Genomic DNA, 13666 nt, shown 5'->3' with positions numbered 1-13666 from the left:
ATAAAATCTATATATAAAGCATAAATCATACAATCTATATATAAAGCATAAATCATACAAGATAGACACCTAAGAACCACCAGGTTTGTAGGTGACAATGTGAACATAATATGGTGACATTTGTTGGTTGCATGAATTACAAGAATTTTCCCCCAATTTATTTAGTTTCAATTTTGTTTTACTAGAAAACTTCATAGTTTAATTATGAAAAACAATAATAGTATTCATAAAATCAATGGATCATAAATAATTTTTTACTAAATTTATCAAAACGTACAGTGCATCACGCGGGATATGCACTAGTAACTAATAAATTCTCTTATGTGAATAAAATAATGATACATAAAACAAACTTGATTTTTTTATTTTAAAAAATACGTGTTTGATAAAAAAAAAGTTAATACATATTTGAAATTCAAATTAATACATTAAAAAATGCTTTTGCCTTTTTTTTACTATATTAAATTTCACACATAATAAAATTAATTAAACTTATACTTGTCAATAGTTTTTCTAACTAATTTGTTTACTTTTATTGAAATTAACCTTATATTTGTATATAGGCAAAAGATTTTAAGTAGTAGCAACCGACTATGTTTTTTTAGCTATTATGATACTTTTAGTAAGGAATAGTTATTCTTCCATTTTGATAATTGCTATTCCCTGTAATAAAACACATCTGAATAATGATCACAATTTTATTCATGAATCTATTTCTACATACCAAATGTGTCCTTAATGGATTCTAAAATAAATAAATAAATAAATAAATAAATATATATATATATATATAAATAAAAGTGTCAGTAAAAACATAATAGAATTTGAATCTATAACGTCTGCCTCTAAGATGATCGTTATTTACTATCATGTCAAGACCAATAACTTTCTTTTTAATGTAGGTGTAATTCAAATTGAACACAATAATACCTAATTTAAATACAAGATAAAAATATGCATAGGGTTTGTGTTCCCCAGGCCTAGCTAACACTAGATATTCTCAATTTAGTTTTGCTAATACTTCAGTAGTTTTTAACCAAAAGATATGACTGCCTGCCCAACAAAAAAGGTATAAATATGAGCATTAGGACTGCAGAAGATAAAAATATACATAGAGGTTGCTATTCCCCTGCCCAACACTAACCCACCTTCCAACAACCAAGGAAAAATGTGAAAAATAAAGAAAACCTCATGCAGTGCAAGTTTTATTTTCATTAAAACCAAAAAAAAGGCTAACTAAAAGAAATAGAATCTTCTGCAATCTGTGTTCATCCCCCAATTCTGTATTTTCAGTATGTTCTCTATTTGAATCAGTTTTTGGCAGCTGTTTTTTCTACTTCTTGGACATCCTCGGGCATCATGGATATGACAATGATAGCCCCTCTTTTTTTTTGCAGCAAGTTCATGTGTTCATTCCCATTGCGATGTTTTGCCATCAAAGTTTCACTGGTAGTCCCGACCTCACACATTTGACACCAGAATTTGTGATGCTTTTGGCTTTCATCTACAAGGAGCTCATCATTGCTACTCTTTTCGGGTGCCTTATTTGTATTTAACAAAGCCAAATTGGCCTTCCTTTCATTGTTACACTCCTCCTCCTCCTCTAGTGTCTTGCCACCATTTACTAATGCCAACTTGTCCTTGTGTTTCTTCTCTTCATCACCATTACTCTCCTCTATTGTCTTACTGGCATTTAACAATGCTTCCTTGGCCTGGTGTTTCTTCCCATTGCAATGACTTTTCAGCATAGCTTCACTGTTAGTCCTTACCCTGCACACTTGGCACCAGAATTTGTTTTTCTTACCTTCATCATCATTAGCATTCTCATCCTCTTTAGCACTCTCATCCTCTGGTATCTTATTAGCATTCAATGATGCCACCTTGTTCTTGTGTTTCTTCCCTTTCAGGTGACCCTCCAGGGTTTGTTGGCTTGTGGTTATTACTTGACAGAGATCGCAGCTCCATTCGATTCGACTTTTCTTAACAGCACTATGTGAAGGGGCCTCATTAGAGTCATTACCATCTGCCACCACTGGTGTTTCAGCTTTCCTCTTTTCCACAAAGTTGACATTCTTTGTTTGCATAACCTGTCATTTTGTTGAACATGGCATGAAATTGCTAAAATTAGACTATCAAGTTACACGATCCATTACAAATTCAACATAAGTAGAATTCCATTCTGGACATATTCCTTAATGCAATATTAAGTGGAAAATAAAAAGGATCAGTTGCCGATATCACCCTACTATGTAATCAACACCCTCCAAATTTTACATTAATTCACAATGTCAATCCACTGTCCAAATGATCAGATTAGTAGGTAACTAAATCTAAAATTAGGACATTGTAGAACTGTTGTAGTTTAGGGAGCACGCATAAAATGCTCCCTAGTCTAGAGTACATAGTTCCCATTAAGCAATTAATTTCGACCATAAGAAAAACAATAAATTAATCTTGAAATAGGTTTAGAATGTTGATTGCAGAATTTAGAGGGCTAAAACACACAAACAAAAGACACCTACACAGCATTTATTTAATCAAGTTTTACCCATATTTTCCACCACAGCAAGTAAACAGAACAACCATACGAAGGCTACCAATCCATAATAAAACCCTGGCAAGTGAATCTCAAGCCTAGGAACTAAATCCAATAAAAATGTCAAGCTAAAGAAGTATGAACTTTCACCTGATTTGGTTGGAAGTTCTTCATTTTCTTTTTGTAAGCACCTGATCACAGGTAATGTCATTTTAAAATAGAAGGGAGAAAAGGTATAGGCCAACCCATAGACAACAAGCTATGAGTTTATTGACGATATCATATGCTACCTTGAGCATTTTAGACAACTAAAAAGACAAGGGGGAGGAGTGAGGGAGGGAGTGGTAGTGGTGGTGGTGTTGGCGGCGGCAGCAGTGTCGAGTGGAGGAGGTGGTGGCAGCACAGGAGAGTTCCTAAGAACCCAAACCTCATCAAGAGGTTGGCTTGGACCACAATATGGCTTACCCATAAGACAAAATTATCAAGTTTGAGCTCTAATAACAAATAAGCTAAAATCAATAGCTCATAAGCCTAACTGACCCTAATTGATATGTCCAAAAAGAGCATTGCAATAAAATCTATTTTGTAGAAGACAACATATAAAAAAGAGAAGATAATAAGGGTGATTTACCACACCAAAATGATCATTGACAATTATTTTCATGCAAGAATTTTGAACATGACAAGCAAAACTGACTTATTTTTCATATGAAAAACTAGCAAAAAAATAAGATACTAAAGACAATTTCAAATTGACAAACCAACACTATCAGATTGACCTTTTAACCAACCGCACCAAAAATAATACACAACTATCAGAGAGAATAGGCAATAGTGGAAATTTTCATATCAAAGTTACCACTAATTCTTTTACTTTTGTATAACTAACTTGAACCCTTGGCAACAAAATTACATATTGCCACAACCAAAAAGCGAAAACTTACAGAAACATAAAACATTAATGACAATTTTAGCATAATAAAGCACCAATATTGCCACTGGTCTCTGGCAAGATTATGTGTTATTTATTTATTTTTGTTATATCAAAAAAAGGGTTTAAACTTTAAAGTCAAATTCACAAAACTAGCATATACTGAATGATACAGTGCTTGAACTTCTTTTTACTCATGGCTCTCATATCGTAAAACTTCTATTTGATTGAAAAAGACTGTCACATGAAACTGTGAGGTACAACAAACTGAATTCAAGGGATAAAACAGGAGAATTTTTTTTTTGGTGAGGTATAAGAATACTGTTATATTTAAACTCTATTATATAGCCATACATGCTTTCTATTGATTAACATGGCTTTTTTCTAGGGCAATTGCAAGGCCTAACAATCATTCAAGAACATAGAAGAGACAACATTATAAACCAAAACCTCATTGCTGATCTCCAAATATCTTTCAAAACTAAGGACTACCTGGAAACATAATGATGAACCCTTTTACCCAAAAATGTATGAGATTACTTCTGAATATATCTCTGATTTAAATTACAAAAGTTCCAAATTTCTTTAGATTTAAAAAAAAAAAATAGTAAAATTGGATAAGTAACACATGCTTCATTATATTCGCCATATACGCTAACAAATTCCATCCAACATTAGTCTCTAACTCTTACATTCCTTTATTACCCCCAAGCTTTGATTGCCAGAAGCACCTTGCATCCCAAATCAAGCTTTTTAAGTAAGACAAAAAATCATTATTTTACTACATATTTTCCTGATCATCGTCCTAAGCTTCAAAAAAAATATTCAATACTCTGGAAGCAATGCTCCTTCCTAAACTTCATCCAATCAGGCACGTGTTACATATAATATCAATAGTATCAATATATAACTCCAAAGTCATAACAAAGACAGACCCTTTATTATAATATAAGTTATTAATACTGGCAAAGCAAGATCCCAAAACCATTATTAAAAAACTGTTAAATATTAGCATTGATACACCATGTTGAATATATTATTATGGATGCGGAAGCGAAAACATAAAGTATAAGAACACAGTAATACAAGAGGATTACGTGGTTTAGCCTAACGGCCTACATCCACGGAGAAAACCCTAAAGGGCTACATCAATAATATATTAGAGTGTAGAACAAATCCTGTATTACAACAATAATATATTAGAGTGTAGAACAAATCCTGTATTACAATGAACCATAACATGTGTATATATAGTAGACTAAACCCTAAACTAATAGACTTCTAGTACAAGTAACAAACTTGACTTGCATACAAAGTAGAATTAAACTTGGGCTTATACTAATGGGCTAATATATCTCTAACAAAAAAAAATTTCTTAACAAGAAAACAGAGCAAGCAAGTAATTGAAGGCAACAACATGAAAGTTGAAACACTTACCGTGTCCTCCACTACTGGTTCCTTTATATCCTCAGACGAAGGCTGATTAAAGGGCCTTGTCGTCAGCTGCTGAATCGCCGCCACATTACCAGAGACCTCGGCGGGGCTGCTGCGGCGGTGTTGCTGCTGCAGCTGAAGCTGAAGCTGCTGCCACTGCTGCTGCTGCTGCTGATGATGATGATTCATCATCAAGAAGGGATTCATGCCCATGTAGTTGTTGTAAAAATCTTGGGAAAATCCAAATGGTGATGAAGAATACTGGTGTTGTCCCAGCAAAGACATCTTCCTCTGTTCCATGTCTACCATCATCTGTCTCTCCACCTCTGCTTTGAGCTCGAGTCGCCGCCGAGCCAAAGCTATTTCGTTGTTATTGTTCAGAGCCAGAGACAGAGCGTTTTGGGTCATTAGGGTATCACTGACACTGCCATTGATAGCAGTAAGGTGTTGCAAAGAGTGAGGCAGAGTGGTTGAAGAAGAAGGAGGAGGAATCTGAGTATTGGAGGCTCTTTCATCGATTGCTCTGTACTTGAACTCCATCAACAACACTACACAACACCACAAAAAGTTTTTGACTGATGTAAATTTAGGGTTTCAAAGAAGAGAAATATTCGGCACTGATTATGCTGAAACTATAAAACAGTGTGTATGTGCTTTTTTTGTTCTTTTTTGGCTCTGCCTCTGAGAAAATTTTGAAGTGAAAATTGAAGTTTTGCGTGTTAGTACTTGTTACTACTTCTATGATTCTATAGTATTTATTGTCAGTAGAGAGAGATTTTTTGATGTCCATCTCTGATTCGATTTGGGACTCTGTTCTGGTTTCTTTGTTTGGGACAGATACAAGCCACACTCCTTTTTCCTATTAGTAGTAATCTAATATTCCTTCTACTCTCCTACAACTACACCGACTCTCAACTTTGATATCTTCAACACGTCACTCTTCAGTTTTGTAATCTTTGACCTCTGACACTCACATTACATGATTCACTTTCAAAAACTTTCAGATAGGAAGGTGGATGGAGGGAAAAGATTTGGTTCCGGCCTAAATTTCGGCATGCCGGGCGAAATGAGTGTATCGGCACCAAACAATAACACCTGAAAAAAAAAAAAAATTTATCGTCTTATCATTGCTTAATAGGAAAAAAAGAAAAATAAAAAGAAAAAGAGAAACAAGGTAAGAAATAAATGTGGTCTGACATTTGATTTAAATCTTTACATAATTTTGACAGGTGGGATATCTGAGAATTGAGGGAAAGATAAAAGTTAATACTAAAATGAAAAAGAAGAAAATTTTCAATTTTGTGTTGGGCTTGACTTTAGCTTTACTCGTTGGCATTTGCTAAAGAGTTAAGAGACTGGGAAATTAATTATTATATTTACTAAATTAGTTAAACTTGCTTGGGCTTTTGCTAAAAAATTAATTAAATTATTATATATCAACTAGCCTGTGAGCACACGTACTCGTGCACGTACTTAGAAATAATTTGCATTTATTATAATTTAGAAATAATTTTTTTTTAAAATTTTTAAACAAATAAAAAAGATAAACTTTAAAGATAAACAATAACAATAATTTATTTTTTTGGATGTGAAGGGAAAAAAAACTTAAATTTAAAAATTCTCCTTTTGAATTTAAAATAGAATTTGTTATTTGACATTTATGACCTTATTTCTAAATGAAGTTACCTTTCATTAATGAGGATATTTTTGAATCACATAAAAGTCTAATTGAAAGAAGAAAATCCTTTTATATATACTATAGATAGATAAGTTATGAATAAAAAATTTTCAAAAGAAAACACCACTTATCCAAGAAACTAGTAACCTCAATACTTAACAAAATTATTTGAAACGACATCAAGTTAAAATTGAATAGGGAAATAGTTTAGAATATAGTAAATTACAAATTACACCCTTAAAGTTTGGAGATGCTTGAATTTTACACCCAATGTTTTAAAAATTTGATTTTACACCCTAAAGTTTGGTTTCGTTAACAATTCACATTCCACGGTTAGTTTTTGTTCTTAAGTGACATATGTGTATGTTGACATGTTTTATTTTTGTCAAATCAGCCCCGAACGGTACTATTTCAGTGAAGACCAACAGCAAACTTGGCACAATCCAAACTGTACTATTTTGCCAAATCAGTTTCAAGGGTGCTTTCACTGTCAGCCAAAGATAATCCTCTCTCTTAGCATCCAAAACAAGAGAGGAAACAGAACGAGGCAATTAAGAAAACAATATTAAGATCTCTATGAAAGAAAAGAATCAAAGAATTATTGATGAATTTGGTAATCTTAGCTTTCTACAACTAAGGGGGCTTATCCTTATATAGCTTCATGGTCTTGCCTTGCTTGATTACTAAGGCTTATAAATCATTCAACAACAGAGATGAGCAACATTATAAGCCAAAACCTCATCAATGATCTCCGTATATCTTTTAAAACTAAGGACCACCTGGAAACATCCGGAAACCCTTTTAGCCAATACCACTTCTAAAAATGTATGAGATAAATAGAAAAAATCTCCTTTCTTTTACTTTTCAAAAAGACAGTAAATTTTTAAATTTTAAACTGATATATTTTCAGAAGTAGTGTTGACTACGTAGCACATGCTTCATCATGTTCCCATAAGTGATAGAAAATTCCATCCAACATTAATCTCCAACTTTCCCATATGTGGCCATCAATACTCTAGCTTTTCCTAACCATCATCCTTAGCTTCAAAAAAATATTCAATATTTTGACACCAAAGTTTCCTCCTTTCACATGAATGATGAGTCCACGATTAATTTGTGAGAAGAGCAAGCATTTCTTCCTGAATAATGAAAATTACTCCTCCTAAGCTTCACAAAACTAATGGATCAATAATATTATATATACAACATCTCTTTTAGTGTTTCTAACAGAGCTACCTAGGGTTCAAATCCTCCTTCTCTCATTGTAACTATCGAATCGTTGTTGTTGTTGTTGTTTAAAGCCATGTTTGTAGTTAATACGGTATTGTTGGCATTGAATGGGTGAGATTGACGAGGCTTAGTGGTTGAAGAGGAAGAAGGGATGTGAGTGGAGGCTCTTTTGTCCATTGCTTTGTAATTGAACTCCATGGAAACTACGTTGCACAGAGTTTGTGTGCTCTAAATTTAGGTTTTAGAGAGAGAAGTAATTGGCCTTGATTATGCTAGAAACTCTGTGTAGGTCGCTTACTTGTGGAACAAGCAACTTAATCTTAAATTAGTTTGGTTAGCCTAGTGTTAGTAAAATGTTCTCTAGTATATAAACTTTGGGTTCTTTATAACACAAGTATGCAGTGGTCAAGGGTTTTCTCATTAGAAACTCCCTTTTATGCTTCTGCTCTTCATTCAATCATCACACACAATCACACAACAACTCTAATACTATTTATTTTTGTAGGATTATTTTGATAAAAATGTTAAAATTTATTAAATGCTCTTTTTAGGGAATTGATGAAATCAATTTTTGACTTATTAGTTTCTTTCTCAAGTGCTAGAAATTATATGTTTTTGTTTTCTTTTGAGAATACCAAGTATTTTTTAACACATACACATGAGAAGATGGGAGAAGGCCTTAAAGAAACTGACAGTAGTGTATATCCAAAAGGGTCTAACTCTTGCTATAAATTATATGTTGATATTTCCTTATTAAGCATTTTGTAATTATGTAATGCAATGGTAAATTGCCGTTGGTTTTAATATTTACTAGTCGCAGAGTCACGCGATGCATGTGACTAAATAATTATTTTGTAATTTTAATATAATAATGTATAATTATCTTGGGTTGGTTTTAGAGTTTTGTTGGTGCTTTTTTGGTGGTCAGTGCTGTTTCGGTAGTTGCATTGGGTTTGAATTGATTTGCGATTTGGATGGCTAGTTTGATGGTTTAGTGGTGGTGGTTGGTTGATCACTTGGCAATGGAGAGAGATAGAGACAGAGAGGAAGAAAGGGAAGAGAGAGAAGAGTAATTTATATTATTTTATTGTGTAGTTTATATTATTTTATTGGGATGTATGTAAAAATAAGAAATGAAATGTGTTGAAGTCTAAAAAATCATGATAAAAGGGCCAAAAAAATGGCACATTGGGCCAACCCATGGGGGGCAAAAGAATTGAGGAAAGGAAATTGGGCTTACAAATGAAAAAAAAAATAATGGGCCTAGGGCCCTGGATCCATAAAGAGGCAAGGCTTAGAGCCCATAAAACAAAGAAAAAGAAGAAGAAGAAGTTAGCCTGATCAGAAGAGAAGAAGAAATCAAAGAAAGACCATAAAAAAAAGGGGAGATGGGCTAGGACGCCGGAAGCTGTCTGAGAACTCTGGATGTGCAGCACGACTAAAGGGAGAGAAAGACAGCTCAAAGAGGGATCAAAAGGCACCAAGAACGAGAAAATAGATGGGCCCTTCTCGAAGCACCAGTGATGCAGCACAAAGCCTGAAGACTTAGAGAGCAACGACTCAGGAGCAAGAAGTCGGTGCCTTGGGGAACCTAGAAAAAGGAGATCTACGAAAGGAAATGGCTAAGGAAACCTTCGGATTGGCAAAAGAAGACTCTACTTACTGGGAAAAATGACAAAAAAGAGGAGGAGCGGCTAAAAGGAGGTAAGCCCGAAAAGAGAAGACAAAGAAAGAAATGATTGGAGAAAGAGCAAAGTTAAAAGTTTGGGTCCCCCAAAGGCACCTCAGATCAGAAGGTCAGCAAGACACTTTTGAAGAAATAACACCAAAAGAAGAGAACTAGGGGAAATAAGGAAAGGATCAGTTGATAGAGGGATTGAGATAAACAGGGATTGAGATAAACAGGGTGTAACAACCCAAGAAAAAGCGCTAGTCAAATCTGCGCTATACCTCAAAAGGACTAGTCACAATTGAGGCTCCTCGTAGTTGTTAATAAAGTTCAGTTCAACTTAATAAATACCTGATGTGGGAGTCATCACACACCCACACACATCACACAATCAATCAAATTGGAGCATCACAATCTCCCCCACTTAAATCTCTATCGTCCTCGTTAGGGCCCACTTTGTGGGGCAGTGTCTCTGAGCCCACACATGATTATCGGGCTGGCTCCGATACCATATGTAACGACCCAAAAAAAAGCGCTAGCCACATCTGCCCTATACCTCAAAAGGACTAGTCACAATTGAGGCTCCTTGCAGTTGTTAATAAAGCCCAATTCAACCCAATAAATATCCGATGTGGGACTCATCATACAATCAATCAAATTAGGGCATCACACAGGGAGCTCTGGTACCTAGGGAGCCAAGGGGGAAGAATCAATGGTATCTCGGAACCCTAATGTGACACTATAAAAGGAGGAAGCAGCCAACGTTGAGAGGGGCAACAAGGAAGAAATCGTATAGAATCATCAAGAAAAAACTCTGTAAAACTAAAAGGAAATAGGAAAATATCTCCCGAAATCCCAGAAACAGCCACTATAGCACATATTTAGATTAAAAAGGATTCAAATTTTGCAAGTTTTAGAGACCTAGAGAGTCATCTAAGTCTATAATTTTTGAGCTTATTTTAACCTTGTATTAAGTCTTGGTGAGCTCATTGTAATCCACAACTAAGAAAACTAATGAAATATTTCCTACTGATTTGAGGATCTCGAGCAATTATTCTGTTTTCTTCTTTATTACGCTTGCCTCCCTTTGTCGTTTTCCTTGTTAATCAATACATATATTCTCGCCTGCTTGTGTATGTGTATTGCAGGAGTTTTGCCTTATGCACTACTTGGTCTTTAAACAGTCCACTTAGCTGCAGTAGACTAAGTCCAGTCCTTTTAAACTACAACTAGAGGGCCCGGGGTCCTTATTCAAGCTTGGACTCGGATACTGTTCAAAAAAACAGACTCTCACAGAATATTGGATGTATTGTTAAATGAGTTGGTAAAATAGATAAAATAGCATTTTAGAGTGTAATATATGTATTTTTTTTAGATTCCCAGAGGTAAATGTTAGTAGTATTCTTTCCAACTCCTATACTCCACCGACTTTCAATTTTGAAATCTTAACATGCCACTCCTTAGTTTTGTTATCTTCAACTAATATTCAAAAAGTTAGTATTTTTTAGGTAGATGGGTGATAAAAAGACACTGTTATAATTGGAGCGATGATGGTTCCACATGATATTGTTTTGTATTTTTAAAACACAATTTTACGGGAGCGTATAATAAAGAATGTGCAACAAAATTTAGCCTTATAATTGAATAATTACTTGAATCCCTAGTACCTATTATTAGTATTAACCTCTCTTTTATCATGTCATTGCGTACCATAATGCACAAATTACAACCTATTCTGAAGTAGGTTGAATTAACTTTTCCAACCATATCAAAATGATCTCAATGTAATGTTATTTTCCTTTTTTGATAAGTGATTTAATAATTTTATTTTTAGGGAAATCAGAAATAGACTTTATTTGTTTATAATCACGTTATACAATTGGTAAAAGAAAAAATGGCATAGTGCCTTCTTTTTCTCTTATGCAGCTGTTAGAGTAGCTCTAATACATTGCAAAGAAATACTAACAAAAGAAATGAATGAAAACTTTCAAAATTAAAATAATATCTTCAAGTATCCTTGTGAGTGACCTTTCCAAAGGATACTATAGTCCCGTAGCCAAGCATGACTTCTTCCGGAGAGCATCTTCAACAATAATATGGGATGTCTTTTCTTATTTAATCCAAAATGAAAATATTTTGAAAAATACGCAATTGATGTAATTAAAAATATTAAAATATTTATTATACATTTACCATATTATAATTATACGAAATGCTTTAAAATACCTATTAAACATTTACAAATATGATTGTTTACTGTGTCAAAGATTGTTATTAATTTATTATATATAACATAAATTATTAAAATCAATATTGTTTAATTTTATTTTATATTTTTTTATTTTTTATATCAAACATCAAAATTCTATTTTTTTTAACATAATCTTGATTTTTTTTCTCTTAAATTTTATTATTAAAATATTAATTGGATGATTGAATCTTAATTTCATAAAAAAATATGTATGTGTGTACTGCGTACTATATATGTATGTATATCTGATTTTATGTAAGAAAAAACCAAATCATTTTAAATTATTATTACATTAGACAATAAATAATATTATTGTTATTTTTCTTGAAAATACTTACAAAAATTGAAAAAAAAACACACATACTAGTTGTTGATATTCATTTTCGCGACACATTTTCTACAAGCCCGATTCAACCAAGCCTGACCTCCTTGTGGGCTCATTTTATATATTACATTATATTTTATTCTTTTAAGCATGGCCCAAGCCCATGTGACTTATGAAGGAAATTGAGAAAGTATGGTTTGGAGAGTATGGGTCGATTTCTTTCGGACCTTTTGCATGAGCCTAGACCAAATGGACAAGGGTCACTGGTAGCTAGGCTCATAGAGGAGGTCTTGTACCCAAAATTTTCACCTCAAAAGAGTTTTTGTGCTCTGGCTAATTGTGGCCTAAAGTTTCTGCCCTAACCCACTCTTACCTTTAAAACATAGTTGGCTCTCATTGGCCAACTCCAGTAGCTAGCCCTCACTTAGGTGAGTATTCCAATAGTCTAAAATGTCTCACCAAAGGCAGTCAATTAGAGCAAACCCCCCTTTATTTCCTAAATCATGTTAAAAGCTTGTCAAACTTTTCCCTAAACGAAAGCAACCTAAGCCAAGACACCAAATTAGTGTCATGGGGAATAAAAGCACCTTCTACTACCAAGAAACCAGTCATTAGCAACACTCCAAACTCAATATAAGACTCTTTCTTCATCTCAAAAATGATGAAAAACCACGTTTTCCCCCACAAAGCTGAAACTTGAGACCAAAAGCCCATTTAGCCAGCTAACATTCTCACAATTCTGAAGCATAGGGGTGGAATTGTGGAAATATGAGTACATGGGAACCTTCCCTCTCTTCCTCACAACCTCTCTCAATTTCATCTTCTCGCTGACTGTGGGTTGAAGTTTCAGACCTGTTATGTTTTTATGCTTTTTCTGCACTTTTGTTAGTTGCGGTTTGATTCTCTCTTGTCAAACCACCATTAGCCTTTTGTTTATTATATAGTTGGAATTTTGGGCTTGATCTCCACAATAAACACTTTTAAAGAACCGAAGGGGAGATTTGGGCCGTTCTCGCATTTTCGGCCCTTGTCACAAAACGTCCCCGATACTAATTATATTAAATAATTAATTGGTTTTTGATACATCTTATGAAACTATCCAAAGATAAAATAATTATGCTATTAAATTAGAAAATAATAAGCGAAATAATATAACACGTGTTGTTCCTTTAGTTTCGAATACATGTCTATTTACAGGGTTTTTTATTTCCTTTTTTATTTTTTATTTTTTATGCTCACTTCTTAACTCAATTAAAAAAAAAAAAAGAAAAAAGAACCAAAAGAAACATGTACATATCAGGTATTGTAAATATATGAGAATATATTTTAAAAAAATTAGATCTTATTATAATTTTTAGAACTTATAGTAGGTATACTAATGCACTTTATTTATTATATGTGGTTCCTCCCTTCTCCCAAACAAAAAGTGATCCTTTGTTATTCAAATGTTGTCCCCAAACCCCCTCCACATAATACCTATTGTAAGGACCAAAAATCAAGCACAAGCCCAACAATAATAACGTTTAATAATTCAAGGCCCAAAACAATGAATTTGTAGAGAGGGTATCAACAACAAAGTTCATGGCGTTCTGATTGTGTGTCTTTTTTTCTT

General features: G+C 33.6%; 1 protein-coding gene across 1 annotated transcript; it reads right to left on the bottom strand.

Annotated features, from left to right (window-relative positions):
* Positions 1–1135: 1135 nt before the first annotated feature.
* Positions 1136–5441, bottom strand: LOC142621961 (uncharacterized). The gene is made up of 2 exons (XM_075795359.1): positions 4905–5441; positions 1136–2087 (listed from the first exon to the last, which is right to left on the bottom strand). The coding sequence occupies exons 1-2, from the start codon at positions 5439–5441 to the stop codon at positions 1311–1313; spliced, it is 1314 nt and encodes a 437-aa protein (XP_075651474.1). The 3' UTR covers positions 1136–1310.
* Positions 5442–13666: the final 8225 nt, after the last annotated feature.

The sequence above is a fragment of the Castanea sativa genome, chromosome 1 (genome assembly GCF_040712315.1).
Source record: "Castanea sativa cultivar Marrone di Chiusa Pesio chromosome 1, ASM4071231v1".
Lineage (NCBI taxonomy): Eukaryota > Viridiplantae > Streptophyta > Magnoliopsida > Fagales > Fagaceae > Castanea > Castanea sativa.
Note: the sequence above shows the minus strand (reverse complement) of the source record. Positions and strands in the feature narration are given on the sequence as shown.

Coding starts and splice junctions, on each gene's coding strand:
- LOC142621961 (XM_075795359.1), bottom strand. CDS start 5,441: ATGGAGTTCAAGTACAGAGCAATCGATGAAAGAGCCTCCAATACTCAG. Junction 2,088..4,904: donor AACCAGTAGTGGAGGACACG/GTAAGTGTTTCA, acceptor ACAAAATGACAG/GTTATGCAAACAAAGAATGT.